The 19,388-nt window shown below is 33.7% G+C and overlaps 1 protein-coding gene across 1 annotated transcript in view; it reads right to left on the reverse strand.

Annotated features, from left to right (window-relative positions):
• Nucleotides 1-19,388, reverse strand: part of LOC103601833 (activating signal cointegrator 1 complex subunit 3) — a gene marked incomplete at its 3' end in the record, with an annotated part of 160,779 nt that overhangs the window by 49,917 nt on the left and 91,474 nt on the right. The window contains exons 10-15 of the mRNA XM_008586243.1: nt 18,356-18,532; nt 14,405-14,630; nt 12,474-12,628; nt 4,176-4,274; nt 3,060-3,228; nt 46-266 (exon numbers count right to left, since the gene is read on the reverse strand). Of these exons, the coding sequence (XP_008584465.1) occupies nt 46-266; nt 3,060-3,228; nt 4,176-4,274; nt 12,474-12,628; nt 14,405-14,630; nt 18,356-18,532 (1,047 nt within the window). The remainder of the gene's footprint in view (nt 1-45; nt 267-3,059; nt 3,229-4,175; nt 4,275-12,473; nt 12,629-14,404; nt 14,631-18,355; nt 18,533-19,388) is intronic.

Consider the following 19,388-nt stretch of genomic DNA (forward strand, 5'->3'; position numbering starts at 1 on the left):
CTGCCTTTTGTAATTGATAATAAGCATATGATTCTGACAACAGACCTTCGAAGTGGGGTACTTGTTGAAGACTCTGAAAATGGCTAATTCAGCTGCAACAGTCTTTCCCGATCCAGTGGGTGCTCCAAGTAGGACATTACAGTCTGTGTGATACAGTGTATGAAATATTTGTGTCTGCACAGGGTTAAAGTGGCTGAAGTTGTACAAGGCTTCATATGCTTTACATCCCAAAGCTGTGATTGGTAAAGGCTGAAGATCCAGTAATTCTGAAAAGATCCAACAGGTACTGCTATGAAATAACTGAAAAACATGCACAATACTGAATTCTGTATTTTAAAGAATTATATCAATCCTTAATTCTTTAGGGGGGAAAATATTAACATAAATTCTTATATACCAGATACAAATTTCTTTTTCCCTGGTCACCACATTAATCATATTGACATATTAGACAATATTCTGGGGGAGTTCCCTGTAAGCCAACTATAATGCTATATCTTTCCCTTCCAGTCAAGAGGAAAGTAACTTGAAAAAGTGCACAAAAGTATGAATGTTATAGAACAAAACTAAATTTACCCCAATTTCTAAAGAAAATAAAAAGTATTTGAAAACTTCGGTTCTGGAATGGTTACTAACAAAAATTACTTTTGATCTGTAAGATACTGACCAAGCTGGAGTAGTTGAGTGAGCTGTTGATACAGCTAATTAAAACTAAAATAAATTTAGGATAATCCCACTAAGAAATTTGGGTGGGAGTTTTAAAGCAGAGAATGTCTAGGTAAACAAAAACTGCCCTGAGAAAACTTTGAAAGAAACTAGATTTAGTTGTTTCTCATTATATGGACTGGAGGCATAGGAGATAGGAAAATTAAAATGATTTAGAGAAATAGTTATATATGCCCTTGAGTATCTGACAGAACTTGTATTTTCCCAAAATCCAGAATATTAGTTAGAAAACCAGAAAGCAGCTTTATTTTCAAAATTACTTCATGGAAAATGACTCTACTCATTTGAAATTTAAATGAGAAGAAAAAAAAATCATTAAGGGGACATAGTGGTCTGTACCTGAGTCAGATCTTCACAATACAGTTTCAAAATGAAAAGTATGGCAAATTTTCTTCTCAAAAAATGTCCTTAAAAGTCAAAAAAACTTTAAGAATTCTTTTTATTATCCTTGAACCACTGCTCTACTCTATTATATAGGTCACTGACAGCTAACTTTATGCTTTCTATGCCAGAGTATAATCTTGGAAATTTTCTGTAGCACTGAACATTAAGAAGTGAGGAGCAGAGGCACTGCAAGTTAAGGCCTGAAGTGCTAATCAAAGCACAGACATATTCATAATAAGACTAAAAAGTTGTGTAAGTTTATTGACAATGTTAAATTAAGATACTTTATTTCAGTGAAAGATGAAGATATTTCTTGGCTGATTTGGGCTCAATGGTATGCTTAAGTCAAAAAGACCCTGGGAATCATTGAGGTTAGTTGTGCATTTCTAATATCAATTAAAATATCATGGTGGAACATTTATGGCTTTTAAAAATGTAGTCAGAAGTCAGCTAATTATATTAATAGGGTGATACATGTTTGGACACTTAGCATAGATGTGATGAAATGAGCGTTAAAATATAATGCCAATGCATGTTAAAATCAAGTGCTGTAGTCAAAGAAACCTAGTAATGATGTTGGAAGCATGCATTTTAAATTAAAGCAGTAAACATTTCATATGTTTTATTACAATATTCTAAATATCACATATAAGCACATTTGATAAAAGACCAGAAAGATCCTTTTCAACGAGTAGATCACTAGATAATACAATTTCATTTTTTTCTATGTTGACAACCCTTTTAGTTCTGCTCTGCCAAGATATCAAAGTGGAATTAGGCTGTAATATAAAGAATCGCTCTTTAAGATAAGCTAAGATAATGAACAAGGTACACATTTGACAAAAATGGCAAAGTTTAAAGTCAGATTAAGGCTTCCTTTCATTTCCCAAAGGACTGCCAGATACGGTTTTCATTAAAAATAGTGAGAACTAACATTTTTATTTTGAAAAAGAGTTTGTCTCTTGAAGATTTATATGGAAAAGGAAAATTGACTTTTTTAAATAAAGTAAATTAAGGCTTTCTTCAAATTAATATAGTACTCATTAATTATGAATTCTCAAAGAGAAGAAATAAACAATATACTAATTAATGGATTAGTTTCAGGGTATTTCTGAAATAGAATATTTTATATGGCACTTAAAAGTATCATTGAAAACATCTATTTATGAAATTTTGCTTTATACCAAGTCAAAATAGAAAGGCATTTACTTATAAAAATCTAAAATGAGTTTTTGCAAGTTACAACAATGAAAAACACCATCATGTGATATGCAGATTAACACACACCTCTTTATAATATTAATGTGAAGAGACAGAACTAATATAAAGGATACATGTTATTTGTAGGACACAAACTCACTCAAGGTATAAGTAAATCCATTTTGTAATGATATATAACATGACTCCTTAGTATTAGCATGTTTTTGATGTAGAACCACATCATATGGGAAAAAAAATCCAACAAGTCACTACTATGTTAATTAATTCAACACACTATAAATAAGTTTAAATAAATTGGAATAAATGTTAGGAAAAAAGGATATCTCAAAAGTTTTACAGAGAGCACAGATTAAATGATAAATGACACAATGAAAACAGAAGGCGATATGGAGAAGTTATAATGATTATATGCAAAAATAGAGATTAAGGCATAGTAATACAGAAATGGTGAGCCTCAGTTTAGTTAGAACTAGTAGAATTGGACTAGGCTTAGTTTAACGATTTTGAAGCTCAAATAAACAAAAATTAAGGCTCACTGCTAAGCTCTACAAAATGTATACATACATAGATGTGATTTTGAGAAGTATCTTTTTAAACTATATTGACAAATAAGACAGATTTTGATTCAGATTGAAACAAATCATTGTAACAATCATTGATACTTTTTGACATTAATTAAACAACAATTTTGGGAAATCGGTCATTCAAATTAGCATTCAACATGTTACCTGTATGGGGAGGATGTCTCTCTGGTAGAATCAGATGTTGAAAGTTGATGATACATACAGCCTCAGCTCCTAGCCATCTATCAGACACTGCTCGGATGTAGTATTGGGAAGGCAAAGGCTCAAAAATAGGGATTGTAAACACCAGTAGTTGCGCTTCTTTACTAATGACCTAATACGAAATGAAGTCTAAAATAAATATGAATATTCTAATATTATAAAGGTCTTAATATTCTATTGGTAGGACAATGATACCTTGAAAGATATCCTAAAATAAAGTACCTCGGATTTCTAAATAGCTGAGATATTCAGGTACTTCAGATACTTGTGGTCGGTTCTCTTCTGAAGATTTTTGATACAACAGAAGGTAAAATTTATACTCAATTTATATTATTTACATATGCATATCATGATTATCAATAGGTTACCAATTTGAATCATTATCAGAACTACCTGAATATCATTCATTCAGTTACTTAACTTTGTCATTTTTACCATATCCAATCACCATATTATTAACTTAATACTTTTCTGTAAGTCCTTTTAGTACCTTAAGTGGAAATATCAGAATCAGCTGGCATAAATAGAAGGTAACTATGAAGACAAATGGAATGAAAAAATGTTGTTATAAAATTCTACTGCTGCCCACTCAAGACTTTCTGTCTGAAGCTTGCTTTCTCTTTGATAACAACAGGAATTACAAATGAGGCATCAGGAAATAAATAGCATCAAAGTGAGTCTTTTTTTGTGTGATTTATAGAGAATTGTAAAAGAAATACTTTACTAGGTGATTCAATATGCTTTAGTACTGTGTATATGTAACACCTAAAATTATTATTTATCCCACATATTGTACATATTCCACACCTCTGGAAGCCATGCCCTAAACCATAAGAAAGATTGTAACTGAATTTCTCAAACTATGATTGTACTGGATATATCAATACTGTAACATTTAATCACTGTTCTTTTAAAACCAAACAGAAATATAAAACGTAAATAAGGCTTTAGTGGTATTATTAAATTACAGAGAAATAATGTGTAAACAAAAATTGTTAGTTTATATTTTCTTTTTATGATAGCAAAATAATAAGGATACATCCATACATACATATTTACCTGTTTTTTTAGAGTTAGAAAATACTCTGAATGATAAATATGATCATTTGTAGGATCTTCTACCCAAATCCACCAGGGTTCTCCCACTGTCCCATGAACCTAGAAGAAAAATAGTATCCTAATACTATGTATATCATATCTCAAGTAAGGGATAGTGTTGTTCACATACCCAACTTCCATTCCCCTGTCTGTAACAGCTTTATTAATACATAATTTACATAACAAAGTTTACTCATTTAAAGCATAATGTTTAATAGTTTTAATATATTTTGGAAAGTTATGTAACCATCACCATAATCTAATTTTAGAACATTTTGATGACCCCCAAAAGAAACCTTGTACCCATTAGCAGTCACTACCTGTTCCCTATAGATTTGCCTATTCTGTATATTTCATGTAAAAGGAATCATATAATACATGGTCTGTTTTTTCCTCCCCCCCCCCAGGTAACAGGTGATTAAGAGACATTTACTGCATGCATTTTTCTTTAAATGTTTCATTTAGATGCTTATATAAGTCAGTAATGATCTGAAGTTTTCATAATCATTTGTGTTAATGTCATTATCCTATATAGACCTTTTTTATTAATTTGTTTTTAATTTATTTTTTTTACTTTAACTTCTCAATATACATTGTAGTTGATTTTCATGACACTTTACCCCTCCCTCTCTCCCCTCCCCCCCCACATCATATCTGTTCACTTGTCTTAAAAAGTTCAAGGAATTGTTGTGACTGTTGTGTCCTCTTCCCCCCCATCCTTTATTTGTTTTTGTGTTTATTTTTAGCCCCCACAAATAAGAGAACATGTGGTATTTCTTTCTTTGCCTGACTTGTTTCACTTAATATAATTTTCTCTAAGTCCATCCATGTTGTTGGAAATGGTAGTATTTCATTCTTTTTTACAGCAGAGTAGAATTCTATTGTATAGATATACCATAGTTTCCATATCCACTCAGCTGATGATGGACATTAGAGCTGGTTCCAACTCTTGGCTATTGTAAATAGTGTTGCAATAAGCACTGTAGTACAGGTATCCCTTCAGCATGATGATTTCTATTCATCTGGATATATTCCCAGCAGTGGAGTAGCTGGGTCATATGGTAGATCTGTAATTGTTTGAGGAACCTCCATACCATTTTCCATAAAGGCTGCACCATTTTGCAGTCCCACCAACAGTGTATGAGTTCCTTTTCCTCTGCAACCTCCCCAGCACTTATCAATTCTCAGTCTTTTGGATATTACCTATCCTGACTGGAGTGAGATGGTATCTCAAAGTGGTCTTGATTTGCATTTCCCAGATGTTGAGTGATGTTGAGATTTTTTTCATGTGTATGTTGGCCATTCGTACATCTTCCTTTGAGAAATGCGTATTCAGCTCCTTTGCTCATTTTTTAATTTGGTTATTTGTTTTTTTGCTGTAAAGTTGTTTGAATTCCTTGTATATTCTGGATATTAATCCTTTGTCAGATGTATATTTTGCAAATATTTTCTCCCACTTGGTTGTCTCTTCGATCTGTTGTTTCTTTTGCTGTACAGAAGCTCTTTAGTTTGATAAAATCCCATTTGTTTATTTTTCCTTTAGTTGCCTGTGCTTTTGGGGTCCTATTCATGAAGTCTGTATCCACTCCTACTTCCTGAAGTGTTTCCCCTATGTTTTCTTTAAGGAGTTTTATTCTTTCAGAGTGTATATTTAATAATTTAATCCATTTTGAGTTGACTTTGGTATATGGTGAGAGGTATGGGTCTAGTTTCATTCTCTACATATGAATATCCAGTTTCCCAGCACCATTTGTTGAAGAGGCAGTCTCTTCTCCAGCATGTAGACTTGGTGCCTTTGTCAAAGATCAGATGGCTGTAGGTGTATGGGTTGATTTCTGGGTCTCATTCTATTCCAATGATCCTTGTGTCTGTTTTAGTGCCAGTACCATGCTGTTTTGGTTATTATAGCTTTGTAATGTAGTGTAAAGTCGGGTAGTATTATGCCTCCAGCTTCATTTTTTTTTTCCTCAGGATTGCTTTAGCTATGTGTGGCCTTTTGTTATTCCATATAAATGTCTGGATAGTTTTTTCCACTTATGATAAAAATGTCATTGGAATGTTGATGGAGATTGCATTGAATCTGTAGATCACTGCAGGTAATATGGACATTTCCACAATGTTAATTCTTCCAATCCAAGAGCATGGGATATCTTTCCATCTTCTTGTGTCCTCTTCAATTTCTCTCAACAGTGGTTTGTAGTTCTCTTCATAGAGATTTTTCACATCCTTGGTTAACTTTAGTCCTAAGTATTTCATTTATTTGGTGGCTACTATAAATGGGCTAGCTTTCTTGATTTCTTTTTCTGCATGTTCACTATTGGAGAAAAGAAATGCTACTGATTTTTGTGTGTTGATTTTGTATCCTGCAACTTTGCTGAAATGATTTATCAACTCCAAGAGTTTTTTTTGTAGAGGCTTTAGGCTGTTCAATATATAGGATCATATCATCTGCAAACAGGGACAGTTTGACTTCATCTTTTCCAATCTGTATGCCTTTTATTTCCTTCTCTTCTCTGATTGTTCTGGTTAGTACTTCCAACGTGAGGTTATACCTAACTTGTAGAGAGTCTTTATCATGAAAGAATGTTGAATTTGGTCAAATGCTTTTTCAGCATCTACAGAGATGATCATATGGTTTTTGTCTTTGCTTTTATTGATGTGGTGTATCACATTTATTGATTTGCGTATGTTGTACCAACCTTGCATCCCTAGGATGAATACCACTTGATCATGGCATATAATTTTGTGTATGTGTTGCTATATTCTGTTAGCTAGTATTTTATTGAGGGTTTTTGCATTTATATTCATCAAGGATATTGGCCTGCAGTTTTCTATTTTTCATGTCTCTTTGTCTGGTTTTGGTATCAGGGTGATGTTCGCCTCACAGAATGAGGTCAGGAGAATGGCCTCTGTTTCAATCTTTTGGGATACTTTGTAGAAAATTGGTATCAATTCCTCTTTGAAGGTTTGGTAGAACTCTGCAGTGAACCTGTCCGGTCCTGGGCTTTTCTTTGTTGGGAGCTTTCTGATAACAGCTTCAATCTCTTTTATTGTTACTCGTCTGTTCAGATTTTCTATATCTTCTTGGCTCAGTTTTGGTAGTTTGTATGTGTCCAGAAATTTATCCATTTCCTCCAGATTTTCAAATTTGTTGGCACATAGTTGTTTATAGTAGTCTCTAATGATTCCTTGTATTTCTGAGGTGTCAATCGTAATATCACCTTTTTCATTTCTTATTTTTATTTGGGTCTTCTCTCTTCTTTTTTTAGTTAGCCTTGCTAAATGTTTGTTGATTTTATTTATCTTTTCAAAAAACCAACTTTTTGTTTCATTGATCTTTTGTATTGTTTTTTTGGGTTTTTCATTTAGTTCTGCTCTGATAATTATTTCTTTCTGTCTAACTTTGGATTTGGATTGTTCTACTTTTTCTAATCTTTAAGGTGAAGTGTTAGGTTGTTTATCTGCCATCTTTCCATTCTTCTGAAGTAAGCATTTAATGCGATAAATTTCCTCCTTAGTACTGCTTTTGAAGTATCCCACTGGTGTTGGTACAATATGTCATTATTTTCATTAGTTTCAAGAAATTTTTTGATTTCCTGTTCAATTTCTTCTTGGACCCATATGTCATTAAGAAGAATGTTGTTTAATTTCCATGTGTTTGTATAGTTTCAGAGTTTCATTTGTTATTGATTTCTAATTTTAATCCATTGAGGTCTGAAAAAATACATGGAATAATTCCCCCTTTTTTGAATTTGTTGAGACTTGCTTCGTGACCTAACATGTGGTCTATCCTGGAGAATCTTCTATGTGCTGATTAGAAGAATGAATATTCTGAGGTTGTTGGATGGAATGGTCTGTAGATATCTGCCAAGTTCAATTGGTCTAAAGTGTTGTTTAGATCTTGTGTTTCTCTATTGATTTTTTGCCTAGATAATATGTCCAATGTTGAGAGTGGGGTGTTCAGGTCCTCCAATATTATGGTGTTAGTGTCTATCTCATTCTTTAGATCTAATAGTGTTTGCTTTATAAATCTGGTTGCTCTGACATTGGGTGCGTATATATTTATGATCGTTATGTCTTCTTGATGGATAGATCCTTTTATCATTATGTAGTGGCTTTCTTTATCTCTTTTTATGGATTTGCTTTGAAGTCTATTTTATCTGATATCAGAATAGCTACTCCAGCTCGTTTTTCATTTCTATTTGCATGATATACCTTTTCCCATCCTTTCATTCTTAGTTTATGTGTGTCTTTACAGGTCAGGTGAGTGTCTTAAGACAGCATATTGTTGGGTCCATCTTTTTAGTCCAGTCAGTCAGTCTGTGTCTTTTGAGTGGGGAATTTAATCCCTTTACATTCAGAGTTATTATTGAAAGGTGTTGATTTACTCCTAGCATTTGACTGATTTTTGTTTAGGTGTTCTAAGTCCCTTTTGTTCCCTTCTTTCTAATTTTCTGTTTGTCTTCTGCATTTGTTGGTTTCTTGGGGGGGGTTGATAAACTATTTTTTTTCTTTATTGTTAGCATTTTTGTTTTGCTGGTAGGTTTTGTTTTTTCTTCAGTATTCATTGCAATGATGGTTGTTTTTGAGGTATCAAACACAGTACTTCCTTGAGAAATTCTTTTAAGGCTGGTTGTGTGGTAGTGAGCTCCTGCAGTTGTTTGTTTGTTTGTCTGAGAAATATACTATTTGTCCTTCATTTCAGAAGGATAGCCTTGCTGGGTAAAGTATTCTTGGCTGGCAATTTTTGTCCTTTAGTGTTTTGAATATATCGTCCCATTCTTTTCTGGCTTTAAGGGTTTCTGATGAAAAGTCTGATGTTATTCTGATTGCGGCTCCCTTGTAGGTGACTTGACACTTCTCTCTTGCAGCTTTTAAGATTCTCTTTGTCTTTGTGTTTTGCCAGTTTGACTATCACATGTCTTGGAGAGGACCTTTTTGGGTTTAATATGTTTGGGGATCTTTAGGCCTCCTGAATCTGAAGATCTCTGACTTTCCCTATACCTGGGAAGTTTTCTGCTATTATTTCATTGAATATGTTTTCAATGCCATTTCCTTTTTCTTCCCCTTCTGGAATATCCACAACTCTGATATTTGAACACTTAAGGTTGTCTGTTATATCTCTTAGATTTTCTTCAATTTTTTAATTCTTTTTTTGTTTTTTCTGGTCTGCCTGTGTTAATTCAAACAGCCTGTCTTTAAGGTCAGAAATTCTCTCTTCTACTTCTTCTAACCTGCTGGTTAGACTCTCTGTTGTGTTTTTTAATTTTGTTGAATGAATCCTTCAGCTGCACAAGCACTGCTACACTCTTTTTTCAAGGCATTGATTTCTTTGTACATTTCTTCTTCCAGTTCCTGTACAATTTTTCTCACTTCACTGTGTTGTCTAACTGAGTTTTCTTGTATCTCATTTAGTTTCCTTAGAATTGTTGCTCTAAATTCCTTGCCAGTCATTTCAAAGACTTCCTGTTCTATAGGATCTAGTGCTTAAGAGTTATTATTTTCCTTTGTTGGTGATGTACTTTCTTGATTTTTCATATTTCTGGTATCTTTCCTTTGGTCTTTTGTCATTGTGGCAGGGGGTATCACAGTCCACTCATTTCACCCTGATGTCTGGCTTGGATACTGAAGGGACTATCAATTCTGGGCAGCCAGAACTAGCCTGGGCTGGGGGCTCCCATGGCACCTTCCTGTTTTGGCATAGCTGACTTGGGGCGTCTGGGTCCAGTGGCTCTCAGACCTCTCTGGGTAGCAGGGACTGACCTGTACAGGGGGTCCCATAGTGCCTGCCTATTCTAGCACAGCTGATTTGGGGCATGTGGGTCTGGCAGTTCTCAGGCCTCTCTGCATGGCGGGGACTGGACTGAGCTGGGGGTCTCATATCACCTGCTTCTTCTGACGCTGCTGACTTGGGGCATGTGGATCCAACAGCTCTTGGGCCTCTCTGTGCAGTGGAGACTGGTCTGAACTGGGGGTCCTGTGGTGCCTGCCCCTTCCGGCACAGCTGACTTGGGGTGTGTAAGCCTGGTGGCTCTCATACCTCTCTAAGCAGGGGGGACTGACCTGGGCTGGAGGTCTTGCAGCACCTGTCTTTTCTGATTTGACTGACTCAGGGCATGTGGGCCTGGCAGCTCTTACGTCTCTCTAAGTGGCGGGGACTGACCTGGGCTGGAGGTCCCGTGGCACCTGCCTTTTCTGGCACAGCTGTCTTGGGACAGAGGCCTTCGGGCTTTCTAAGCAGTGGGGACCGACCTGGGCTGGAGGTCCCATGGCACCTGCCTTTTCTGGCACGACTAACATGTGGTTCTTTTTTAACTGGCTTCTTTCCCTTATCATAATGGTCTCATGGTTCATCCAAATTTTAGCATATATCAGCATTTCACTCCTTTTTACTGTCAAATAATATCCCACTGGATAGATATTCTCTCTCTCTCTTTCTCTCTCTCCTGTTCCTTACAAAGCCCAGTCTTGTTCAGTATTCATTTCTCCCTCATGCACCTCAAGAGAAGATGACCATATCCCCTGGAATAATTCTGACTTGCATAAGTCAATCAGCTCATGGCATTCCCCTGACAACAGCTGTGGTAAGGGAGAGGCATGTAACAAATACTGGCCCAACTAGATTGAAAAAAAGGTCTTGCAGTCCATGACCTGAGATAGAGGAGTGGGGATGTGTTTCCCTTGATCTGTTAAATGTGAAAAAGGAAGCGTAAAAGTATTTGGAAAGTTTTACCTAACACTGTCAGCAGAGAAAAAGAAATGGAAAGATCCTGGGCCTTGAATGATATCATTCAACAGAAGACAACCATCCTTATGGCCTATTCTACCAGTGGACCTTTTATAGTGCAAGATAATATATATTTTTTTTGTTCAAGTCAGTTTGAGGCAAGTCAAGTTTTCCATTCTTGAAGCCATCAGCATTCTGCCTGACAGTTAACTATAACAATAATGAAGTCCTCTATCTTACTAATGAATCAAACCAAAATGGTGGAGATTTACTATGGATATTGAAGGAAAAATGTAGTATGAAAAAAACATAAAACTTTCATTCATTTCAAAAAAAGTCTATTAAATATAAAATTCTAAATATGAATTTATGGGTAAATCTAATTTTATATTTTAAGTAAAATATGCGTAATAATTTTATATCATCTAGTTCTCACAGAAACTCTGAAAGATTGTTATAAATGTTCAAAGATGAGGAAACTGAAGGAATTAAAGGTTCAAACACTTTAAGACCAATGTATAACTGGGTTAGGACCATGATTGGGTAGCTGAAGGAAATTCATTCACATTAAAGATGTATTAACGTCAGGTAATGTAGAAGGTATCCACATTTAACTAGTACTTTATATCCATGTGAAGTAGGCATCGCTATACTACAATTAATCGTTAACTTGTCTTCCTCTACTGGCTTTTTGAAAGCAAGAACTGAGTTTTACTTGCCTTTGTATCTATAATCTCTCACACAGTAACTGGTACAAAGACGGAACTTAAAAAATGCTGACCTCATAAGAAGAGGATCTAGAGTAGATCTTCACATTTATGTAATGGCATTTAAGGTATTGAAAGAGGAAAAGAAGAAGGAACAAAAACAGAAACAGAAACAGAAATGTGATGGGAAGCAAGGAAGAACATTTTGAAGGGGAACTATGTACAGTGCTAAATGTTCAGAAAAGTAACAAAATTAACTAAGAAAAATATATTTATTACGGCAGTCAGTCAGTCTTTGAAGAACACTGAGGAAGTAGACTCAGCCGGAAAGAAACAGGTGACCAGGAGAAAAATGCAGAACACTTTTTCTGCGTGTCTAATGTTTAAGAAAAGGAGGCAACGGTATTTGAGAGACATCAAGATTTAAAAACGACTCTTTTAGCACAGAGAATCTTGAATTTTTGTTAAGTTAAAATGACAGAGTAAGTAGAGATGGCAAAATTAAAGATAACAGAGAAAATGAAAGAAGACAGAACTAAAATGGCAAAGTCCCTGTGGAGTTGAATCCGCTACACTATTGTTCAATGGTGAAATTTTAGGTTTCCCAGATGCCTGAAGGGTTCTCATTGTTAACATATTATTTATATACCATATTTTTCTTGGGGATGAGAGTAAATATAACTATAATGCTTTTAGTGAATCTTCAATAAATATTCTTTTTTAGAGGATTTTCTACATGGCTTGGGGACAAATGTAAAGAGGTGTAGTTAAACCTGTAGTACAGACATTTTTGTAGAACATAAATATAACTTTTCCCCCTTCTACCTGATCATTCCAAGTGAAATCAGGATAGATGCTGAGTGTCACTCGAAGAACAGTCCGTGTGATGGGCTGAATGGATGCTTCCATCATAACAGAAGGAATCTGATGAACACATTGTTTGACCTTCAGTCCGATATTCACATGATGCAAAATGTGACCTGCAAGAAAAACATCACACAGAAGAAATGTGTCCAGATAGAAAAGAGCAATATAATCTGACTTGTAAATGGGATTTCAGAGAAAGTGATTTTATTGCTTGTTTTATAATTTGCTATGTAGAATAGCTGACATTCTTGACCTGGCATGTTTGAATATTTTGTAATAGTTAACTTGAATTAGCAATTCATGGCTCTGAAAACCAGTATCAAGGTTTCTTTAGCTATTAATAGGTTCTTAAAATTACTGAGACTTTATAGTGTTTAAACTACTTTAACAAGACACTTCTCTCCGAGTTAGTTTATGACATGTATAGAAATATTTAGTATTTTTTTAAAAATAGCTATTAATTTATTCAGGCTATATTTCAGAACTCTATAACTATGATGGGAAATTCTTCAGTAATCAAATGCAACTCACCCATCCACACCTATTTCCAGAAAACATAAAGATAAAATATAAAATAGTCAATCAAATACAAAATTACCATTTACACATACTTTTATAAATAATTAGATTCTGGCATACAGATATATGTGTGGGAGTGTCAAGAGCAGGTGTCAGAAAACAAAAGTGACTAACTATAAACATTCTTCTAGTCTGAGCAACTAAGTGGAAATAGATTATATTTTATAACATCAACATCTCCTTTGTTCTTCAAAACATAATTTTTTAAAAATCACACTTACTAATAAACCAAAATGTATTACGCTTACTCAAATTTTAAACTAAAACTAATCTTCCTTATTTTGACAAAATATTTACACGTTAACCCAATGTAAGTACCCTCAACTTCCCTTGTTAATAATCTCAATTTCTCTCTATTGAAACTTCCCTTCTCCATTCTATCTTAGAAGTATTCCTCTTCCTGTACAAGTGTAATAACTATCTCAGCCTCTCTTCACATCTTTGTACCTCTTGCCAGCAATAATCCTCTCTTATTTCTCTTTAGCCTGACTTTTTTCCTGTGTGATGTCTATACTATTCAGAATTGAAATAGCACCTAATCGGTGCATTATATATTTGTCCAATACAATGTTAGCATACATAAAAATGTATATAGGAATAACTTTTTAATATTATGTGAAAAAAGCAAATTCTATGTATATACTGATACCAACTAGGTTCAAAGATGCATATCATGTAGTGAAACTTATTTAGAAACTCTGGAGAAATGTAGAGCTTAATGTTCACATAATTTTTTGCTGCCATACTGCTGATATACATAACAAAAGATTTTTTTTTCCCCCCTTTTTTGTCTTTTTTCGTGACCGGTAATGGGATCGCAACCCTCGGTGTCGCGCCCATACCACGACCGGCAATGGGATCGCAACCCTCAGTGTCACGCCCGCACCGTGCTCAACCAGTGAGCGGACCGGTCTCTATATGGGATCCGAACCCTCGGTGGGAGCACCGCACTCTACTGAGTGTGCCACCGGGCCGCCCATAACAAAAGATTTTGAAATAAATTTAACATTAAGAAGTAAATTGAAAATAAGCATCGTTGAATGATTCTCATCATTTATACCTATGATTCTGTGCATTAAATATTTAAGGGGCTGACAATATAAACTTCAGCTTAATTGCTAATTCTGACAAGTAACTTCATAAAATTTAGAGTGATTTTTGTTTTAGTTCCCATAAATGAAAACAAGATTTCATAACTATGGTTAAAATTTATTTGAGTAATATGAAAATTCATAATTTTCTTTTACATCTAGTAAAATATTTTATTTGCACAAAACAATACATTCAAACACTTTTTGCTTCCTTCTCACCTATTTCATCTTTCCTCATGTCTTTCAGCTTATCCACAGTAAGGTTTTTTTCTTCTAATCTTGTTAGAATGTGTGGTGGTAAGACTGAAAATTGTCTCAAAGGGCTAGCCCAACCCCAAAGCCTCTTGTCAATGACTTTGCTAAGATTCAGAAGCCTGTAGGTCATGGCAGGCCAACGTTTCCTCAGAGCAATTTCAAAAAGAGCACGGACAATTCTAGCTGCATTCTGAAGAATAAAAGAGGGAGATTGGTGGTTAGATCCATTGTGCTCTTAATGGTGTCAATAAATTTATTATTCAAATTCAGTCTGAAAAGAAGTGAAAGTCGAGCTGCATCCTTGAATTGTGGGGCAATATATTTTCTCATATAACCCTAACTATCCTTATTATTTCTACATAAGAATAATCACATCCTTTATATATGAGTGCTACTTGCTTAACTCTCAGGGTTAACTTTCAGCCTTATTTCCAAGTTCTTAGAAACCCCATCCTTATTCCCTCTAAACAGGAATAAAGTAGAAAGAGACAAAAGACATGCAAAGCATTTAGAAGGCTGTTGAGGTGTCTAGAATATAACACACAGATAAAGATGCCTCTGGTTATACCCATCCTTATTCCCTCTAAACAGGAATAAAGTAGAAAGAGACAAAAGACATGCAAATCATTTAGAAGGCTGTTGAGGTGTCTAGAATATAACACACAGATAAAGATGCCTCTGGTTATATAGTGGAATGATTAAATTTGCAAGGCTATTTAGAGGAGAACTGAAAAAGACTTCGGGATCTTGTCAGGGAGAAAATTAGTGAGGGAAGGGTGATAAAGAAAATATCAATGAGTGCAACTACTCATATTAATGGGCCATATTAATGGCTCCCTATAAACCAAGCAATGTATTAACTTGCTTCATGTATATTAACTCATCTAATCTTTATAACAATTGCATTTGATTGGTATTGATATTATGATTTTATAGATAAAGATACTAGAGCTTGGAGAGGTAAAAAATTTAACCAAAGTCACACAGCTAGTTGGTGTCAGAGAATCTGTGCAAAATCAGGTCTAAATGACTCCAAATCTAATTTTACAATTCTAAACTCTGTGGTCTGAGGATGACTTCGTTAACAGACATATAGAAAGTTACAATGAATAAAGCCTTTTTTCACATTTCTACAGCTAGTTCCCACTTGTTTTGCCTCCTTCCATCTATCATTAACTTTGCAGATTGTTTTATTGAAGATTGTTTTTAAAATCATGAACTTAGAGACATCTGGTTTTAAAATCACAAACTTAGAGACACCTTCCAATGTCTAATGACATCTGTATTTGAAAATGAATAATGTTAAATCTGGTCAACATCATAAAAAGAGGAAGAAACAGTAAGGATTTTGAATGGTAAACAGATGATCCAGCCTAAAAATTATGGAGTCAAAAATGACCAGAAGAGTTAAGGGTTTAGGTTTTACATTTTATATAAAATATGCATTCGTCTGTTGATAAAATTTGACTTTTATTTCAGTATTAGAAACTTACGAAGAAATATGATATTTAGAAGTCTGTGAACATTCTGATACCCATTAAGAGTGAAAAAAATGGGTTTTGAGATCCAGTGAATCATGAATAAAATGAAGATTTTGATTATTATATCTATTAAATAATTTTCCTACATTATTCTCACTTGTTCTTGTAAAATACTGTCAGACTAATTTTCCTGTCTTTGAAAGTTTGTTATTTTTCATATTTCAGAACCTGTCCCTAAGCTAAAAGAAATAGAAGGAGAAATGCCATATGACAAGCTACAAACAGGACATTTTAATGTGATATAAATTGGGTGGGAATAATGATCAAAGTCTACAACATGTACAGCTAAACATAGCCTTTTAAAAAAATAAAATCATAGAATATGTGAGCCAAGTGTTTACCTTAGGGGCTGAGAGAAGAAAATTTAAGAGATATAGAGGGAAATACCATTTTGCAGAGCTGGAGGAGTGTTTGTGGAATTACTGATGGCTAAACTGAAAATATAATAAAAAGTATATTTTATCTAATGCATTCAAGGATGATAAATCCGTAACGGCTATTCAAGAAAAACCACGGAAGCTTTGAGATATGTCTTTAATCTGAGGTTGACTTCCTGGGCCCCAATCATGAAGGGAAGTATTTTATCTAATGCATTCAAGGATGATAAATCCGTAACGGCTATTCAAGAAAAACTATGGAAGCTTTGAGATATGTCTTTAATCTGAGGTTGACTTCCTGGGCCCCAATCATGAAGGGAATGTAAGTTTTATACTGTAAAGCAATTCTTATGTCAGTCTCTGATAACATCTTCATGATCTTGAATCGAGTAGAAATGTTACCAGTTTATTATTCATCCAGAACCTGGTAAAGCTTTCCCTTTTATTTAAATTATTAACTATTTCAACATAAACCATAAGGAAATATGAAATGACAATATTACATTACTTTTCAAAAAACAGATAAACTTAGAAACAATAATTCTTATAGAAGCTATAAAGTTTAGACAATATAATAATGTTTTCACTACACCTACAGATTTACTTTATATAATATATGAAATCACCACCTGTTCTCTTGGTTACACTGATTAAATTACTACAGTCATTCAAATTGTTTACCAATATATTGTTCATGTTTGTAAATATTTCATGTTTATAGCTATTTCAAAGCACGCCTGAGTATTCATGGCTGGTAATAGTAATTATTTAACACAAGCATACTTTTTCTGTATTGTTTGAAAAAAATTATAAATATAAGATAACAGCAGAGTAGTTTCCATATTTCAAGTAAGACTAAGCTTTATTTTCTTCTTAATTTAAAGGTGGCATTACTCACTGAAAAATAATGATAAATGTATTCTTAATAGGTAAAAAAAAATTTTTTCAAGATGTCGGGATGGAAAACTTTTCTTTTAAAGATAAATAGGGCAAAAAATAAACTACTTCACTGGAGGGTTTAAACACAAAAACATAAATATTTGAACATTTTATATCACAGTATTTTTTCAAAGTTATAAGTTAAATGAGCTATAGATTAAAGAATAATTTTTGCTCAGTCCTCAATTTTTAAGTATCAACATTAGAAAAGAAGGATTACTTTTTTATCAGAGACTTATCATACTTAATAGATTGTATGAAATATATTTATTAAGCTTATTTAATGTTAAAAAATTTGTTATTATTTCTCATATTTGGTGAAAACTACAAAAGTTCCACAGTCTTTTCTTTATGCTTGAAATATTCTCCTGTCACTGCCCCTTGTAAGTAAAAAAAAAAAAAAAAATTATTATTTAAAGCAGAAAAAAATCAGATATTGGTATTTTAAAACTCTATAATGAAAACAAAAGCAGCATCAAAAAAGTAAAAATAAAAGACAATTACTTATATCAACTAACAAATATATAAATAAATAGCCTCAGCATTCAGACCTAACCCAGAGAAATAAAGTTTTCTAGTTCTATGTGAGCTTAGTGAAGTAACTTTGCATCAAGTTGAAAAAATTCACTTTATTTTGAAAAGTTCCACCTCAATATATAAGCCACCTTTCCTTCCCAATTTCACAGTCATAATAATAAAAATAAAGTGATGATGGTGATAGGCAGCTACCACTTATGAGCAAGGTTAAGCTGCTATCTATTCTTGCAATGTCCTCCTTTATCAGAAAACTTCCTGTTCATCCAGCATACAGATATGGTGTGCTCAAGTGCTACAATCTGCAAGAAGCCAGTGCAAGATGCTGATGGCTTCTCTGAATTACTATGACTGATTTTCAAGCAGAGATTATATAGAAGATATACAAATTAACAGAGCCAGTTCTGATAAAATGGTAGTTTGGTAGCATGCCACAAAGCAATGCATTCACAGTACAGCATGAATTAATTCCTGGGTGTCTAAAGATAGACAAGGAAGAGATGAAAAGGAAGCAAGATTCTTACCTGTGCAACGTATGCAGAATCTGATATGAGGGAGAAACTGTCCATCTCTCCGCGGCTGATATAAGTTTGAAGTAAGATGTTTATTTTCCCATAACTATTCTCTACACCTCCAGGAGCGGAGAGTTCACAGAAATTGTTTAATAGAGCATCTAACTCCTCTATTTCCTCTTCTCTAACCTAGAAAAAATCAATGTTTTTGTAGGAATAATTGGGTTGATTTATTGAAACTTTTAGAATTAAAAGTAAATTGCATTACTTGTTTTTTAAAGTTTCCATTTACTATAACTCAATATTTTCCTTTTTTATAGATAAATTAATAGTTATATTAATTTTTCCACAGGTATAGTTAATAAAATATAATATAAAACTATATTGAGACTGATACAATTACATTTTATTATTCATCACCAATATTAAAGTTGCCATTGACATATAAAAATTTGATATGCCACAAAAATGAGATCTTCTGACCTCACTATCCTTCAATTGATGAGATTTCATTTTTTATTTGACCAGAGTAAAACCTCTGCCCAACTGGATTAGGGCAAACTTGAATTATCTTCAAATGCATTCATTATAGTCATATATTTTCATATGGTATAACACATTCACAGCTTAAAGCTGTGAAGTACTATGATTCAAAGTATTAAAGTTTTCACTATTAATAAGATTAAATTGTAATACTGGCACAGAAATATTCATTTCTAAGTTTGAAATCACGCATGTCCTTTATATTTTCCTCAGTGAATCTTATATGTAAATAACCCCAAATCTACATACCACATTCTCTGACAGTTATACTACTGTCAAACTTACTTATTTGATTTGAGGTACAGTGCAAAGAATGGTGTCAGCTGTGACATAATACTATAATCTACGAGAGTGAATATTGTTGATAAATGGAAGAACAGTGTTGATACTCCAAATGTAAAATGCCATATACAGTTTAACAGAAATAACAATTAATTGTACGTTTTTATAAATGAATGAATGCATATATGTTGTACACATCTGATTCAAACTTCAAGTCATC

The sequence above is a fragment of the Galeopterus variegatus genome, unplaced genomic scaffold (assembly GCF_000696425.1).
Source record: "Galeopterus variegatus unplaced genomic scaffold, G_variegatus-3.0.2 Scaffold3899, whole genome shotgun sequence".
In the NCBI taxonomy this organism is placed as follows: Eukaryota; Metazoa; Chordata; class Mammalia; order Dermoptera; family Cynocephalidae; genus Galeopterus; species Galeopterus variegatus.